At 34.2% G+C, this 18,264-nt stretch overlaps 2 protein-coding genes across 2 annotated transcripts; one reads left to right on the top strand and one right to left on the bottom strand.

Moving 5' to 3' along the window:
• Nucleotides 1-6,427: 6,427 nt before the first annotated feature.
• LOC108197659 (uncharacterized membrane protein At4g09580) lies at nucleotides 6,428-9,871 on the top strand. Its single transcript, XM_017365373.2, has 4 exons — nucleotides 6,428-7,021; nucleotides 7,890-8,160; nucleotides 8,293-8,463; nucleotides 9,389-9,871. The coding sequence occupies exons 1-4, from the start codon at nucleotides 6,771-6,773 to the stop codon at nucleotides 9,518-9,520; spliced, it is 825 nt and encodes a 274-aa protein (XP_017220862.1). The 5' UTR covers nucleotides 6,428-6,770; the 3' UTR covers nucleotides 9,521-9,871.
• An 875-nt stretch (nucleotides 9,872-10,746) lies between these two features.
• Nucleotides 10,747-18,259, bottom strand: LOC108202376 (large ribosomal subunit protein bL21c). The gene is made up of 5 exons (XM_017370783.2): nucleotides 17,863-18,259; nucleotides 16,946-17,026; nucleotides 11,267-11,368; nucleotides 11,111-11,185; nucleotides 10,747-11,021 (listed from the first exon to the last, which is right to left on the bottom strand). The coding sequence occupies exons 1-5, from the start codon at nucleotides 18,190-18,192 to the stop codon at nucleotides 10,953-10,955; spliced, it is 657 nt and encodes a 218-aa protein (XP_017226272.1). The 5' UTR covers nucleotides 18,193-18,259; the 3' UTR covers nucleotides 10,747-10,952.
• Between the last annotated feature and the right edge of the window lie 5 nt (nucleotides 18,260-18,264).

Below are 18,264 nucleotides of genomic sequence, written 5' to 3' on the forward strand. Positions count from 1 at the left end.
CTCCACCAATTAACGGAAGATTCAATTAGACTTAGGCTCATTAATTTTGCGCTTAAGGAGAATGCGAAAAAATGGTTATATAGTCTTCCCGTTAATTCTATTTCCACGTGGGAGGGGTTCGTTGTGGTGTTTCTAAAAAAGTATTTTCCAAATCATAAGACTACTCGAATTACAAATGAAATAAATCAATTTCATCAAAAGGAAAATGAGTCTTTTTGGATTTTCTTTGACCGCTTCAAAAATCTTCTCTCACAATGCCCCCACCACGGAATAGAAAAATGGAGACTTTGCAAGATAGTTTACGAGGCCTTAGATAGTCAAACCACTGCGTTATTAGAGTCTATGTGCCAAGGTAAATTCATGGAAAAAGATGAGGATCAAGGGTGGGAATTTTTCGAGGATTTAGCGGAAAAGACTATGATGTGGGAGTCAACTAGGGAGCCCAAAAAGTCAATTCAGTCGTCTAGTGCTAGGGGTTTGCATTCAATAGGAAATAATGTGGCAACCGATGCCAAATTAGCTACCCTAACTAGGAGACTTGAGGCTTTAGAAACTAGTAAACCTCCCACACAAATGTCGACGTACCCTAATCACAATTTTCAAAATCCCGCAACTCAACCCTTGCACGAGTTTGAACAAGTAAATGCGATGTTCCAAAATTCTAGGAATGATGCGTTTGCACCCACTTATAATCCCGGGTGGAGAAATCACCCAAATTTCTCATGGACCCAAGGTCAAAATTGTCAAGTTCCTCAACCCAATTTTCAAATGAATCAAGGCCCAACTTCTTTTCAAACTCCTCAAACAAATTTTCAAAGGCCCAACCCAAACTCTTGCCCAACCCAAAGTCCGAACTCATTTCCTAACCCAATTCAAACACCTTTGAATCCTCCCGGTTTTAATGATTCGGATAAACGTCTTAATTCTTTAGAAAAGAGTTTGGAAGCCTTAGTTAAATCGCAAACTAATTTGACTCAATCTCAACATACTTTCATGACAACCCTAACCCAAGATAGGCAAATTTTGCATTCTAACGTGCAAGCCGTGTCTAAGTTAGAGGCCCAATTGAGTCAATTAGCTAGCGCATTGTGTGAGCGAGAGAAAAACAAATTGCCGAGTCAACCCGAGGTAAATCCTAAATTTCCTCTCAATCAAAGACCTCCCGAGAATGTTAATGCGATTATTTCTCTAAGGTCGGGAAACCAAGTGGATAACAAAGTTGGTGAGAACGTGAATAAAAATGAGGAGTCGATTCCTGAACCAAATCTTTCTTTGTCGAATCCTATTCCGGATAAGCCCGAATGTTCTAGAGTCCGTGAGTCTATGAGTGAACCTAGTCCTGGGCCCATTTCTCAAAAGCCCAACGAAGAAGTTTATAAGCCAAAGGTTCCTTACCCACAAAGACTCATTCGCCCTAAACAATCGGCCCAAATGGAACAAATTCTAGAGGTTTTCAAACAAGTCAAGATAAACATTCCTCTTTTAGATGCCATTCAACAAGTTCCTTCTTATGCTAAGTGTCTAAAAGATTTGTGTACCCATAAGAGAACCACCCATGTTCCAAAGAAAGCCTTTTTGACCTCTCAAGTAAGCTCGATCCTTTCGAATCAAATTCCCGTGAAATATAAGGACCCCGGTTGTCCTACAATTTCTTGTGTCATAGGCAATACTTTTGTGGATAAAGCTTTACTTGATTTAGGAGCGAGTGTGAATCTTCTTCCTTTCTCGGTCTACCAAGCCCTAGGTTTAGGGGATCTCAAGTCCACCAATATGACCCTACAACTTGCCGATCGTTCTATTAAAATGCCGAAGGGAATTATTGAGGATGTGTTAATCAAAATCGGTGATTTTATCTTTCCCGTTGACTTTGTTGTTCTCGAGACTCAACCCGTCTCGAATCCTAAGAACCAAATTCCTATCATTTTAGGACGGCCTTTTCTTGCTACATCCAATGCCTTAATTAATTGTAGGAATGGTTCAATGAAGCTCACTTTTGGAAACATGACCATAGACTTAAACATTTTCAATGTAGGAAAAGAACCCAACGAGCTTTATGAGCAACCAATAGGGGTTAATGTAGTCAACAAGTTTGTCACATGGTCTAGCTTTGAGGATAGTGAGATTGAGTCTCTTCTCAACGAGGATTTCAAAGTCAACAACGAGAACAATAGAGAATATCATGAGTCTTTGAAAAAATTGACCTCAGAGGAGTTGTTAGGAGAATTGAACGATATTTGTTCAAAATGGGAGACTCCACCCGAGATTGTTCGTGTTGACCCTAGGCCCGATTTAGAGAGTCATGTAGGTGAATTACCGACATTTGACTCGTTGTTCCATCATTCGCATAGCGCCTTAGGAAAGGATGACATCATTTCTTACATCGTTCCTAGTGATTTATCCTATGACCAAAATTGCATAGTCTCTAATTTGCTTGATAATAAAGAAGCATTAAGTTGGTTTAGGGAGAACATTAGTGATACCTGTCCTATAGGGATGAACGATTGTCGCATTCTAGAGAAAGTCTTTGTGCATAAAAATTTTAGAAAACATTTTGACTCTTTCTCGAAGCTCCCTCCCATCTTTCCTTCCGGAATTGGCTGATTCGCTTCCGTCTTTGAACCTTCCCTCATGAAGTTCAGGTATGGGGAAGGAAATGTGTAGTGTAAGTGTTCATTCGTAAATAAAAATCCCCTTCATATCCATTTCAGGTATTTTCCCTCTTTACTCTCTTATTTCAATTCTCTCTTTTGCATGCATTGAGGACAATGCATGATTTAGGTATGGGGAGGGCTTTAGTGTAATTCTTAAAAAATGAAAAACCCTAAAAAAATGAAAAATTAGAAAAATCCAAAAATAGAGATACTTTTAGCTAAGTTGTCTTTCCCTCACTTGAACTTTAGGAGTAGTTGGTGTTAGCTTGTTTTCAAAAAGTATATATATGTAATGTCTTTTTGATAATTTGAACGTAGTTAAGTAAGGTTGTCTTTTTGAAACTTGTATCGACCGATTTGTACTCTAAATTCCAAGATGGCACACACATTTGCACAAGACCTTTGATGGAGAGATTGTCTAGTGATATTATTCGATACCTGAGAGAGAACCCACATGTTGAAACAATGTCGAATCGAACCTTTGCGAATAAAAAAATAGAAAAAAAAAAAAAAAAGAGAGATAAAAAAAAAAAGGAATAACTACTTCAATACCCATTGTTCTTTATAGATAACATCTTTAGATAAATGGGCAAAAGTAGATTGGCTAGTCTCGTTTTGTGGCCTTTGTTACTCGAGCAATTAAGTCCGTAGGGGGATTTCAAAACCTAGTGCCCTAAGACCGTTTGGTTTGGGAGTCACTGACCCAAAGCTCGCTACATGGGTAACATTGTTTGCCTAAGAAAACGGACAAAATAAAGTCAAAAAAAAAAAAAAAAGAGAAAAAAAGTAAGGGTTTGTGAAGTTTGGCTAGATATTTGTTTCGATAGAGATTGGGTCAGTTCAAAATTGGTTGAAAAAGAGAAAGTGTTCTTAGACGATTAGGATCCATCAAAGACCTTAAATTCATTACACTCCTTGAATTTCTAGTAAATTTTTGTGTCGATTCAAGTGGATTAGAGGCAATTGTATCTTGATTATTAGTAGATGAGTCTTTGAGTCGTATTTTCCTTAAAAACGCTTTTTGTTAACACCAACGAAATTAGAGTAGAGTCGAGTAGACACTTGCTAGAATGTCTTGAAGATTTTATGGGTATATCTTCTGTAAACCCTTAGGAGACAAAACTCCTCTTGTAGAGATCGTCTACGAGTTTAACGGGTTGGTGAACCTAAAATCACCCGTCACGCCTACGAAAAGGAGCCTAGGAATCGCATCTAGTTTTCTTAGTTTATTTTATTTTCTTTTGATTTTTACTCGAGGACGAGCAAAAGATAGGTATGGGGAAGTTTGATTAGTCCATATTTTTGCATATTTAAGTGCCTATTTTTTGTTTATTTTCGTAGTATTAATCACTTATTTATTTTATTTCAGGAAATTGTAGGTAAATAAAGAAAGAAGAGAAAATGCAAGAAAAAGAAGAAAAGGGAAAAGAAAAGAAGAAAAAAAGAGTTGGCAACTAAGGGACACATGGAGGGCCACAATCTTCCCAACACACAAGGCACATGGATGGTCAAGATTGAGCCACCCTACCCCTAAACCCTAATTCTTTAGTTATAAATACCCCCTTATCTTTACTTGTAAGGAGTAACCTAGCAACCTAGGATTTCATATTTTTAGTAGCCTCTCTTTTATAGTCTAGATCTAGTTTTAATTTGTATGCTCTCTTCTCATTTTGTAAACACTTTAATATTTTAATGCAAAGTTTTATCTTTTGTTCTTACATTCTTGTTCTTTATGTTTACTTTGGCTATGAAATCTTCCTCTAACTACAAAAGGTTCAAATTTGTTTGTAGATTGGAAGGAGCCTAATTATATGTTTTAAGCTTGCATTTTTTAGTATTTAGATTGAGCCCCTTTTAATTCTCAATATTATTAGTGGGTTCAATGATTTAGTATTCTAGATTTTGATTTTAGCTTGTAGTTTGATGGGGTTTTGTTAGAGACTTGGTAGATAAGCTAGTTTTGAAGTTTTGTGTGATTTGGAGTTAGTTTGGTAAGATTTGGTGTTCTCTTTGTTCTTGATTTTGGGGCTTTTGGGTGTAAATTTTAGTTTATGATTTTGACTTGAGGTTAGTGGGTTTGTGTTTGAAATATTATGTTTAGGCTAGATTTAAAGTTTGGTGTATTTTGGAGTTGTTTTGGCTTGATTTTGGTCTTGTTTTGGTGAGAAATGAGTAGTTTGAGAGCTATTTAGTGTAGAATTTGTTGTTGAATTTGATTTAAAGGTTAGTGGGCTTTGATTTGTTATATTTGGAATGGCTAGATTTTCCGGTCAAATTAATTTTCCGGCAAGATTTAAGCTATTCCGGGCACCTCCATAGATTCCGGCGAAGCCCGTATAATTAGTTTTGTCTACGGAACCAGCGTCTGTTTGTTTCACTTGGCGTGTTATTCTGTTGTTTCCTGCTTGCCCGCCGTCGCACACTTTTTCTTTTCTTTTTTTTTCATTTTTTTTTATTATTACTTTACCAGCCCTCTGCCTTGTTTTCTTATTCTTCCCACCACGATTTCATGACGTTCTTTTTGTTTTCGTTTTATTAATAAATTAATATGTTTGATCTGCTCAGCTAGTATAGCTTTATTTTTCAATTTTTCCACCACCTGCCTGCCATTTTCTTTGTATTATAACTTCGTGTTTTCTTTTCTTTTATTTTAATTGTTAATTTAGATTTATTAAAATCTTTCAAAAACTAATTTGTCTAATTCGCCTAAATTATAAATTAAGGAATTTGCGAAAATAATTTTAATCTCTGTGGATCGAATCATAAATATTAAAACGGTGATCGTGCGCTTGCGATTTAAAGGTATTATTTCTAGCATATCACTAGTTAAATCAAATATTCTTTGTCAAATAAACATTAAGAATTTGATTTGTTCGTCGAGTCTTCGTCTTGTAAGTACTTCTTCATTAAATGGAATCTTCTGATAAAATAAAGTATAGAAACTTTATATCTTCTGAACTCCTGGACGTGCTACAAAAGATTATTTGTGCACTGAGGCTTGAACATATTAATGAACTTCTTTCAGTGGTGTGCAGCAGCATCCTGGAATTTATCTGACATATAATTCCCATAAATCATTTGACTTTCTTCGTACGGATTCCGTTGACTTGCTATTTACTGAGCTTTCTTATCTGAATTGAGTTGTACCTCTTTAAATACAAATAGGCTGAACATATGCCTTTCAACAACTTTGAATAATTCAATAGCACCCTGTTAGTTTATCCCGCGAAAATAGTTTCCAGCCCCTCCATTAAATATACATAAATCCTTGTCGTTAATATTAAAAATCGAGGGTCGACTCAACAATAAAGCAAAATAAACGATTTTAGAGAGTCTCCACACATACGACAATACCAAAAATTTTAAACCCCTTTATATATACTGTATACACATAAATAATTTTTCAACAATTTTATACAATTTTTTTCAGTATCTTATATATATATATTTTCAAATTATATTATTTTTTCTATAATTACATAAAAATATGAGTATATATACATATATAAAAAAGGTTATAAAATTTTGGTTCTCGTATGTGTGGGGTCTTAAACGGCCGTTTATTTTGTGTTAGTGTTGAGTAGGCTTTCGATTTTTGTTATTAATAGCACAAATTTATGCATATCCAACAGAAGGGGTGCAAACTGTTTTCATAAGTTAAATTAATAGGGTGTGATTTGAATTATTTAATATTATGATATAAAATCATTTTTGAACGATAACCAGGGGGTGCGATAGACGATTATCATCGATAAATGGTCTTTTCCATTACAACTGCACCCTCTTCTCGATCACCTAGAATTAAACAACAATGCCACTCAATCAACTCGCGCACACTATACTTGAGCTAGCATTCACGTTGTCTTGAAAAACGTGCCCTGTACACACACATCTCATATACGTTGACGCCATCTCACTCAAAAACAAAAATCCCCAAATTTAAATCAAATCAAACACACAGACCCTAATAATCCCCCAATCTCAGTTCAATTCACACCCCTCACACTCAAGTTCGCCCCAAAAAACCCTAATTCGCTACTCAATTCACTCCCAAACGCTATCAATGCGATCAATTTACAAGAACTAGGGTTTTTTCTCGTAAAGATCCGGCTTTTATTAATGGCGGCGCCTCGAAGCTTGTTGATCGACACGAGCCGGCTGGTTGTGGATGAGAACGGTGAAGACTCGCCGACGACGAAGAAACCGGTCGGCGCCAAGGCGGTGGCGGTGAATAGGTGGGAGTTCGTGGCGGCGTTCGCCGTGTTTACGGTGTTTAGTACGGGACTGTTTTGTATTTACTTGACAATGCCGGAGGCGGAGTATGGGAAGTTGAAGGTGCCGAGAACGATAGCTGATCTCCGTTTGCTTAAGTATGCTTCTCGTGTTTGAAATCTTCGTGTTGAGCTGAGAATTTAGCTGTTATATCATGTGTTCCGATAAATTAATGCTTGATAAAGTTATTAACTCGATAAATAGTGATCATAATAAGTTAGTACTTAGTAGAGTTTTAAGGAGTGATTAGTTTGAAAATTTATTGCTAAATAAATTAGTACTTCTTAACTGTTTGAGTGTAATGGATAAGGTGTGTGTTTTAATTCGGTTAATTAATGATCTCGATACTTTGATAAGCGCTTGATAAATGAATACTTTTTTGTGGTGGCAATATAACACATATAGTAGTTTTTTTAACTCTATGGATTGATAATTCATAAATAAATAGAATATACTAGAGGTTTTGGTGCATATATGTCGTTTTAGTTTAGAGTATAAGATAGAGAATGGATCTTTGAGCAGGATTGTGTTTTTTGTGTGGAAAGTCTTACATAGGGCATAATTTGACAATGTGTGTTTTCGGAACTCTAGAAGTTTGGTTTTAGCTGGCAATTTACAAATTATGATTCATTGTTTTGTTGACAAATTGTAATGTAGGTAAGGTTATATAAGATAGGAGATAAATTACGTTTTTTGTGTTGCAGTAAAATTGTAAGTTTGATAGTGAATCGTAACATTTAAGGTACTTGAGTTAAAATCATCATTCGTTTTAAGCATTGTGAGTAAACATGTCTATTTATGTATGAAGTCTAACATTTGATTTAGTCATTGCTTTGTGCTCTTTATCCAATGAATATCTGCTATCTGATTATTTAAGAGGTATTCAATATGTTGATATTACATTAAGATGTTATTTCCTTATGTTAATGTTGGAATCAGTGATGATTTTTCTGATTTTTTTTTCAGAGAGCATTTGGCATTGTATGCAAACCATTATCCAGCAAAGTTTATCCTGGGTTATTGCGCCACTTACATATTTATGCAAACATTTATGATTCCTGGGACCATTTTCATGTCGTTGCTAGCTGGAGCTCTCTTTGGTGTTATAAAAGGAATATTCTTGGTTGTTTTTAATGCCACAGCCGGAGCATCATCCTGCTATTTTCTGTCCAAGTTAATTGGCAGACCAATAGTCAACTGGTTATGGCCTGAAAAGTTGAAATTCTTCCAGGGAGAGGTAAATCGAGTTCTTATTGATCTTTGCATTTTGCTTTAAATAGTCTAATTCCAGATTCTATTTATTTTATATTTGCTTTTGCAGTATATATGCGCCACTTTATCATTCTAACTAGGGTTTGGGCGAATGCAGATTGCAAAGCGTAAGGATAAGTTGCTCAATTACATGCTTTTCCTGAGAATAACCCCGACCTTGCCTAATCTTTTTATAAATTTAGCATCACCAATGCTGGATATACCATTTCACGTGTTCTTTACTGCCACTGTGATCGGCCTTATTCCAGCTTCATATATCACTGTTAGAGTAAGTATACTCTACTTCTATACACAAATATATATTTCAGGTTAATGTAAGAGTTCTTTCCTAATAGTGCCAGCCTTGTTTATCGTTCCAAGTTTTGTTGTACACTTGTACGATACTGGTTGCAAGCGTAGGTTTTCTCCATGCATGTATGTTTTTCCCATGTGGCTCTATGCGTCTAAATGCCTTCATTCTCATATAGATGCTTGACATAGGAATCCATTTACACAGAAATTGCATGAATACCAGTATAACTATAGCAAGCATGATTATCAATACAAAAAAAAAAACTTTTATAACATACAACTTATTTGTTGTAATTATTTCGAAGAATTTTTCACTACTTGTTGTTGTTGGCCTAAGCAGTTACAATTGTTTAATATATTTTAGTTATTTTTGTTGAAAGCAGTACTGCATATTTCTTCTGTTTTGACTGATAGTAAACTGTCACTTCCTAGTAAACTGTCACTTCCTTATCTTTGTTATACATTTAGTTTTTATATTTGTCATACTTTTATTTTTTTATTGTAATTCATGTAAAACTGTAAAAGACACTGTGGTTGCCATATGTATTTAGGCTAACAAGTAAACGACAAATGATAATTATGATGTAAAATCACATGTAATGCAACACATCTGTTAGAGTTGATTTGAAAAAGTTTATTTATGTATATTATCACTATGTTACAAGTTACAACACATGGTGATACTTTTAACAAGAGTAATTTAGTTTAGCGGCTTATTTCCCCAAAAAAAGAATTGAATGAAATACCTGAAGCCTCTGATTTCATAATATCTCACATTCTCACTGGTGTTGCATTCCTGTCTGAATTGGGGTTGTACAAGAGTAATCTGCATGTCATTTTACTTCGAGTTGCATCCAGTGTACACTCTTACCTGATTGCTGTGTTTGCATTTTTATTTTCAGGCTGGTCTTGCTCTTGGGGATCTGAAATCCGTCAAAGATTTATATGATTTTAAAACCTTATCTGTGCTTTTCCTCATTGGTTTTTTCTCTATACTTCCAACAATTTTAAAGAGGAAGCGAATATATGAATAAGAAGTTAATATGAACCCCCTGCTATCATTACAAGATAGTTTTCGTACTGGGTATGTGATCTGATGCTTGTGTTGTCTAACCTGAGGAAGAACGTGTTTGACCATGTGTAAAGCCAGTCTTGTTTGATGCGGCAGCACCCTGCATTGCAGGAAAGCATATTACTTTTATGACAGGTCATTACTGTAAAACATACAGAAAATATATTTTTGCTACATCTGTATGTTACCCACATTATCTGCCTTGTGATTTTTGGACAACTGGTTACCAGAAATCCTGTATTTTATTGGTAGGTATCATATTGATTGTAGCAGCTACATGATACATATATCAAATGGGTTCTGTTTCAGTTGAGTTGTGATTTCAAATCAGCCTTAATTCGGTGATTTCTCTATAGGGGGCTTTACACCTGTTCATGTAATGGGTTGTCGAGATCATACCTGTTTTATTCTACTCTTACCGGAGGCTTGTCTTTTTCATGTCAGCTGTTGTTTCAATACACATCTTCATTTGAAACGAGGCTACTTTCACTTGGATGGAATGGAATGAGAGAAAATGAGATTGGATGGTATGGAATGAGAAAATGGGATGAAATTTGTACTCTAAACTAGGGGTGATTAGAGAAAATGTTTTCATTCCTTTACTCATTCCATTTTAAAATATTTGAACAAGAAATCTAAGTCACATGTTTTGGAAGAAATGCTCATTTCACTTTTTCATCATGCTTCCTTGCAATCTTCATTATAGACAATTTAGACTCGCTTACTTGATCGTTATTTTCTCGTATTTTCTTCTCTCTCCACGAAACTTCTTTATAATTTTTTTATTTCATTCTCTACTTATTCATTCCATCTAACTGAATCCAACAATAGCTTGTCATTGTTGGGTTTAGTTCAATTCTTGATTCTTCAAGTTTTTCTGTTTACTTGTCATGGATGTTTGGACTGTTGAACTCTGTAATCTGTCTGTTGATATATTACCTCCAGACATGGTATAATACCCATAACTTGTTTGCTTTGGTTATTAAATTAGCCTCTATATCGTTGCCAGGTTATACACTGATCAGTTGAAATCTTTTGATTAGAACCGGTATTCTGCTGATCAGTTGAAATCTTTTGATTAGAACTGCAGAGCAATTTGTAAACAGCCTGTTAGACTTTTGTGTGCAGGAGTGTATTTCATCCAAGTTATACAAATCTGTTAAATAAAAAAAAAATGGGGAAACAATATCGATAATATTATAGATTTCTTCTTATATATTTTAAAAACATGACTCTTTGGGCCCTTGGCTGATAAAAAAATAATCCGTAACGATAGAGATACCTCTCCACAATTTGAATCTTTCGAATTTTAATACACAACATTGGCTTTTACAAAGTTAACAATCCTTGTAATGTACTTGGCAGCCTAAAACTAGAAGCTTTGCAAGGATATCTCAAGGAAGGGTCACCGCTGGGGAGTCCTCATAACCCGTGATGCCCATTATCCTTATACGTGTATTTGGCTGCACATTTGAAGTAACAGACATTTTGTAATTGCAAGATAATACTATCAAAATATTAATGGCCCTAAATTATGGGATGAGTTTTCTACCTGTCGGTGACCAATGTTTCGTCTATAATTCTTCTTCTTCTTGTACTTGAAGACAATAACTTTATCATTTAGTCCCTACATATCATGCAAGGAGGGTAAGTAAAAACAATGAGCAAAGCAAATAACACATGGTATTATTACACGGAGAGAACATACCTGCTCTTCAACTACAGCATGCACAGCAGCATTAGGTACCACTGGCTTTCCGATGTACGTGCTAGTCTTTGTTCCAACCAGCAACACCTTGTTCAGTATGACCTAGAAAAAATAACATAGTATTCGAGTACCGCAACAGTGGAACAGTTATATTTGCAAAAAGAGTTCGACTATGTTAAAGAAGATACCAGTGGGCGCGCATGCATAATTTCAAAGTGATTTAAGAAGAAGCATTTACTAAGCCAAACAAGATCATTTCAATTAGGAATCCACAAAATATTGTACTTCTTTATGTCCACTTTTTACTGGGAATCCATTATTACCCTGGTAAGTCATAACTAGGGCTGTTAACGAAACGAATATTTAATGAAATATTCGGTATTCGAATTCGTTTAACATTATTCGTATTCGTTTGTTAGCAAATACAAATACGAATTCAAATCTTAAAAAATATTCGGTTTGTTAACGAATACAAATTCGAATAGATAAATATTCGTATTCGCTATTCGCTTAATTATTCGGAAATTAAATTATATATATATATATATATATATATATATATTATTTTATATTATATAGAAAAATATTATATTTTTATTTAATAAGATTATGTACAGGTAAGGGGAGCTCTTCTAGTTATAGCCACAGACCGACAAATCAGAAACAAAATGTCACACCTTCTGGTTTATACCTTTTGGTTTGTTCAATCAGTAATTTGAATTTTTTTATATTATCTGAGTTGGATGACTGTAGTCTGTATTATTAGTACTTTTTATAGTTTGCTTGAATTGGTGAAGCATGGGAGTTTATAACTTTTGTCACGTGTCAGCAGTTTAGTTATTTTTTTCATTTTCTTTTAAATGAGTGCCTTAAACGAATATGAATAGTTCGTGAACTTAACCGAATACGAATACGAATACAAATAACTATTCGGATAATAAACGAATACAAATCCGAATATGTATATTTAAACCGAATACAAATACAAAAACCATAGTATTCGTTTCGAATTCGTTTCGTTAACACCCCTAGTCATAACACCCTTAAGCATAGACCAAGGGATCATCAATACAGGATTTATACATTTCATATTAATATATGATTAATGCAGAAAACAGGTATGGAGATTAATCATTTCTTAAGACTCTATTTGTTGAAATAGGGGTTTGTGCAAGTACTAATTTCAATAGCTGCCAGACTTGGTTTTCCGTTTTCTAGGGTCTCATATTTGCATAATATTCCATTTTCTGACCTCACTGTTCAAAACAATAACCTTCCTACATGGACTCCGACTTCATTAGGGAGCTCATAATCAGGATGTCTTGGAAATAATTAATATGTTGACTTTGTGAGATTTCCTTTTAATGAATACAAAGTATTCAACTAAATCATTTATACTTATTTCTTTCTTCATGACAAACAAGTAAATTTATGAACTGCAATCCAATATTTAGGCTTTGGAATCACTTCTAATGTCAATTTTAGTCAATACACAATCTATGGTCTCCTGTATGGTACATTACTACATTGTAATGTTAAGCTTATTAAAACCAACACCAACAATTAGTGTTGCAGAAATCGGGAATCGGACCTAATCGGTTGAGCTACCGATTCAGGGATTAATCGGAAATCGGGAATTAATCGGAAAGATTAATCGGAGTGAAAATCAGATTTATTTTAATATTAAAATATTATTTAATATTTAGTTATTATTATATTAGCTATTTAGTAACCGATATATTTACTATATTCATAAACTCTATAATTATTCATATTTAAAGTAATATAGTATTTTAATTTTAATAATTTATTATATATATTATATACTTTGATTAAGAAATATATATAAGGATTAATCGGATTTCAAAAATCGAATCGGTGGCCAACCTTGCTGGGGACTAATCGGGGATTAATCGGTTAAATCGGGGATTTTTAGAACACTTTACAATTATAGTAACTATATAATATAATACTCAGCACCGATCTCCACATTAGACTTCATAATATGTCTTTGCACTGGAAGTTCACAAACACATAAAAATCGATTTCGGAAAATCCCTAGGTCACAGGCCTCTTTATGGAAAAATAAGGGTAAAGTCCTGGCTGCAACCTTTATGTTTATAAATTGTACTGCGATTAAAATGCTGTTAACACAAAACTTAACTCGACTTAGTCAGAGATAGCCTTTTGACGAAGGTTCATCCTCCAACCCCTTGCCAACAGGACAGCGGAGATATATTTTAATCCTTACTACTTCTCTTATATCTAAAAGCAGAACTATGTACACAACTTAACTCAGATTGTTCAGAAATACTTGTAATAAAGTTTCATCCCCCACCCCTTAACCAACATGACAAGGGCGATATATTATCATCCTCCACCCCTTAACCAACATGACAAGGGCGATATATTAAAATCCTCACTATCTCTCTTATATTTTAAACTATGTACCCCCCCCCCCCCCCCCCCCCAAAAAAAAAAAAAAAAAAAAACCAAAAAAAAAAAAGAACACACACACACACACACACAAAAACCTTGATTTGAGAGTTTTCTTTATGACAGTGTAATTTTAATTTTTTTAATTTGCATGAAAGGATAATATATATATATATATATATATATATATATAGAGAGAGAGAGAGAGAGAGAGAGTACTACTCTAATAGAAACCAAATTAGCCTAAAAATTAAAAACCAGTTTCTGGACAGTTTTTTATCACTATTTTTAACTACAGAAATCACTAATTTGTACATAACATATCACTAATTTATATATAGCATATCTCGCGAATATAAATATATATATACACATGTATGCAATGTATATGACCATCATCTTCACCCAAATCGTAATAATGGACCTCTTACCACCATTACCAAACATTTCTATGACTTGCCACCATTGTCTATCATCACCAATAGTCACATACACTTTTTATCATAACTTACAAAACTAACGACTACGTACTATCAATCATACAACTTCTCTTGCGGCTTCCTACCACCAAGAACCTTCCTACGGATGAAATTAATCATTTATAATCGATTATCAATAATTTTGATAAGTAGATTTTCTCAATTTTGATAATAAAAATCGCTTTTTACATAATATATAAAAACAGTGATTAGTGCAGTATAAATTAGTGATACCCGTAGTTATAAATAGTGGTAGGGAAACTGGTTTCTAGTTTTATTTTAAGAGTGGTTTCTATTTGATCATGAGCCTATATATATATAGGTCATTGCTCAAAACAGAACACTCTTAAAAAAAGAACAACACAAAACACTTTAGAATCAAATGTAGAATCTCATCAAAAACTTGAATTAAATTCAAATTTTAAGTGATTAACGTTTAATTATGAATAAAAACATTATCTACCATGTTTAACAATAAATATAAATTAAAAATAACATGGTTCCATGTAAAATAATCGTGCAAAATATATATCTATATGATTCTATTCTGGATTCTATTCTTGATTCTAATCTGGATTCTATAATATTTCATATTAATAACTTGGATGAGTTTGGATGTTAGAATTCATATATCAAGTTTAATTACTACTTAACTATGTAATTATAACCTTAACAAATCATTTTTAATGAAAAATGAAGTGTTATGATAGTGTTCTGTGTTGTTCTTTTTTTAAGGTGTTCTTGTTAGGTATCAGCCCATTACAATAGTAACATGGACTTTGGTGATCCAAAATATATAAGGATAATAATTGTATGTTTAGACAATTATTATAAGATATGTCTTGGTCACAAAGTTAGAAGAGGATTGTTGGGTATTAACCCAGTTGGAATTGGATTCTGATTTGAGTTGGAAATCAGAATTGGATTAGGACTATGTGTAGTTGTTTTAGAATTAGATTCTGATTTGTCTAGTTTGAGATGGCTATATATACATAGTCATATTGTGTTTGATAGGTGTGCTCAAGATGTAGACTTAGGTATCGCTTGCGGGCGGATGCTTGAGTAGTAGGCTTGAGTATCCAAGTTTGGTTGATTGTATTATTGATAATGGTTTTAATTAATAATACAAGTTGGGACGTGGGTTTTCCACGTCAAATATATTGTTGTGTGTGTGCTTTGCATTAGAAGATTGAATCTCGCTTTTTATCCTAACAAGTGGTATCAAGAGCCGAGGTCAGGATCGTGATTGATGGGGTTGAGGATGAATTCGGGATTCAATCGAGAATGCAGAGTATGGTGAATTTTGTTAGCAGGAAGAGGCAAAGTTACGTGCGGTATGACGGTTGACTTGCACCGTGGATCAATCATGATGGACTCAATATGGAAGAAGATTGGATGGTTCTTCTAGAGGCCAGAGGATTGTGAAAGCAAGGATCGGGTGACTCATGGATGGAAGAGCACTCGTGGTTGATGCACGTGATTTTGTAGATGGATAAAATTTGGAAGAACGAGACATGGAGATTCTTGTTCGAGGGGAGGCATTGGCGGATGGACGTCGATGTCTTGATCGTGATTGTTGATTGTATTGGGCTGAAGGGGAGGATTGTTAGGTATCAGCCCATTACAATAGTAACATGGACTTTGGTGATCCAAAATATATAAGGATAATAATTGTATGTTTAGACAATTATTATAAGATATGTCTTGGTCACAAAGTTAGAAGAGGATTGTTGGGTATTAACCCAGTTGGAATTGGATTCTGATTTGAGTTGGAAATCAGAATTGGATTAGGACTATGTGTAGTTGTTTTAGAATTAGATTCTGATTTGTCTAGTTTGAGATGGCTATATATACATAGTCATATTGTGTTTGATAGGTGTGCTCAAGATGTAGACTTAGGTATCGCTTGCGGGCGGATGCTTGAGTAGTAGGCTTGAGTATCCAAGTTTGGTTGATTGTATTATTGATAATGGTTTTAATTAATAATACAAGTTGGGACGTGGGTTTTCCACGTCAAATATATTGTTGTGTGTGTGCTTTGCATTAGAAGATTGAATCTCGCTTTTTATCCTAACAGTTCTGTGTAGAGTGCAACCCTGTCATTGCTCAAAACAGAACACTCTTAAAAAAAGAACAACACAAAACACTTTAGAATCAAAACACTTTATATATATATATATATATATATATATATATATATATATATATAGGTTTTATTACAAAGGACTTTAAAATGATAACCAAATTAGCCAAATTTCAATATTGTTATTTCTGCAACTAGTGGTAGCACAGAAAAGAATAACCAGCCTGGTCAGCGAAAAACTATGTTCCAATACATAATAAGCTGTCTGGCATATGCTTGCAACAATGCAATTTGTAAACTTGACCAGAGTATATCAGTATAGATGGTACAGTGACAATCACACCATCTAGAGCAATCAGGCAATAGTATATCCTGGTATAAAAACAAGTTAACAATTGTGACATTTTCCATTCTCAAGAGTACAGAGTATTTCTATTTAGAACGACTCTCTGTTCCTACTTATCAAGCAATAATCACTATAACAATATTTCTCACATGTACCACGGTCCTTGTTTATTCCAAGAAACTAACATGATAATAATGACAACTAATCTAAAAGTATTGAATTAGAAATTTCAACAATCTTGTTATCGCCATGTGGTATCAAATTAATAACAATAGACAATTTATGTTTAGAGCTCAAGAAGAAAGAAAGCATCGAAACTATATAGAAGTGCTTACTTTATCATTTACGTTTGCTCCTTTTAGCCTTTGAGTATAAAGAAATCGTCCAGGGAAAACAATATATTGTCGACCCCCAATCTATAAAAGAACGGTCAAATATTAGGAAAAAAATAATAATAACAAGCATTTTTATAGAATAAAGCTTTACAAAAATGTGGCACATACACATATCATAGGTTAAAGGAACCAACAGAGAGATCAAACATATCTGAAAACATAAAAGAATCATATATGTGCATCAAATAAGAACTAGCACAGGCATATCAGACTATAAAAATATAGTAACATTCTCGAGCGAGTGGGGAAAAAAAAGCATTCGAGTATGAATAAATTTCAGGATCTGGTCAGAGAATATTTAACAGTATTTTCTCATCATCCATTTCTTCCCTATATGAATTTCTTTCATGCCCTTTTCCTGGTCTACCAAGAAAGTCCGGAACATCTCATAGCCAAAAAGACATCCAAATCCCAATTTAAAACCAACACCAAACAGAACATTATCGAAACATACATTTAACTGATATACACACACACACACATACACAATTCATTAACAGCATTCCCCATTACAATTCATATTAATACAATAAAATAAAACCACAAAAGTCGCACAAAACATCAAAAGCGAAGTTCATATATTCATTTTTGTCAAATTTACCAACTTTTAGACTTTAGTCCGACACAAGATTGATGCATATAGTGAAAATACAACCACAACAATTCATCGAACAATATTCAGCTTCCTTAATTTCACAAAAAACAAAGTTCCTCGATCCTCATTACAATTATATATACACTATGAACAAAACCACAAAAACTAAGCACAAAACATCATAAAAATCACAAATTTAAAATACCCAAATGCTCAAAACAATAAAATTCAAATCTTTATTCAAAAAAAGTCCAAGACTCACCATAACAACAGCAAAGACATCTTCTTTCTTGGGCTCCTCACTTGAACTCTCAACCACCTGGCTTTCCACCACCTGGGCCTCCTCCGGTTCAGGTTCTGACCCGTTTTCCGACCCGGATTCAGCCTCAACAACAACAGATTGGTCAGTTTGTGAGAATTTGGTGACAAATGAGAATGTGGGCTTGAAAGAAGTGGAGAGAGTGAGTGAGGAGAAATTGTGGGAGAGAAAGTTGCAGGTGGGTGTAGAGAGAGAAAGAGAAAGTGGGTTTTGCTTGGGAGATGAGAGAGATGAAGGAGAGGAGAGAGATGAAGGAGAGAGAGTTAGGGCCATTTTTCAAGAAAATGGAGAGCTTCTCAGTGTTTTTGCTTGCTTTATCCTATCCTCTATTCCTCTGCTTGTTTC

This window comes from Daucus carota, chromosome 1 (assembly GCF_001625215.2).
Source record: "Daucus carota subsp. sativus chromosome 1, DH1 v3.0, whole genome shotgun sequence".
NCBI lineage: Eukaryota > Viridiplantae > Streptophyta > Magnoliopsida > Apiales > Apiaceae > Daucus > Daucus carota.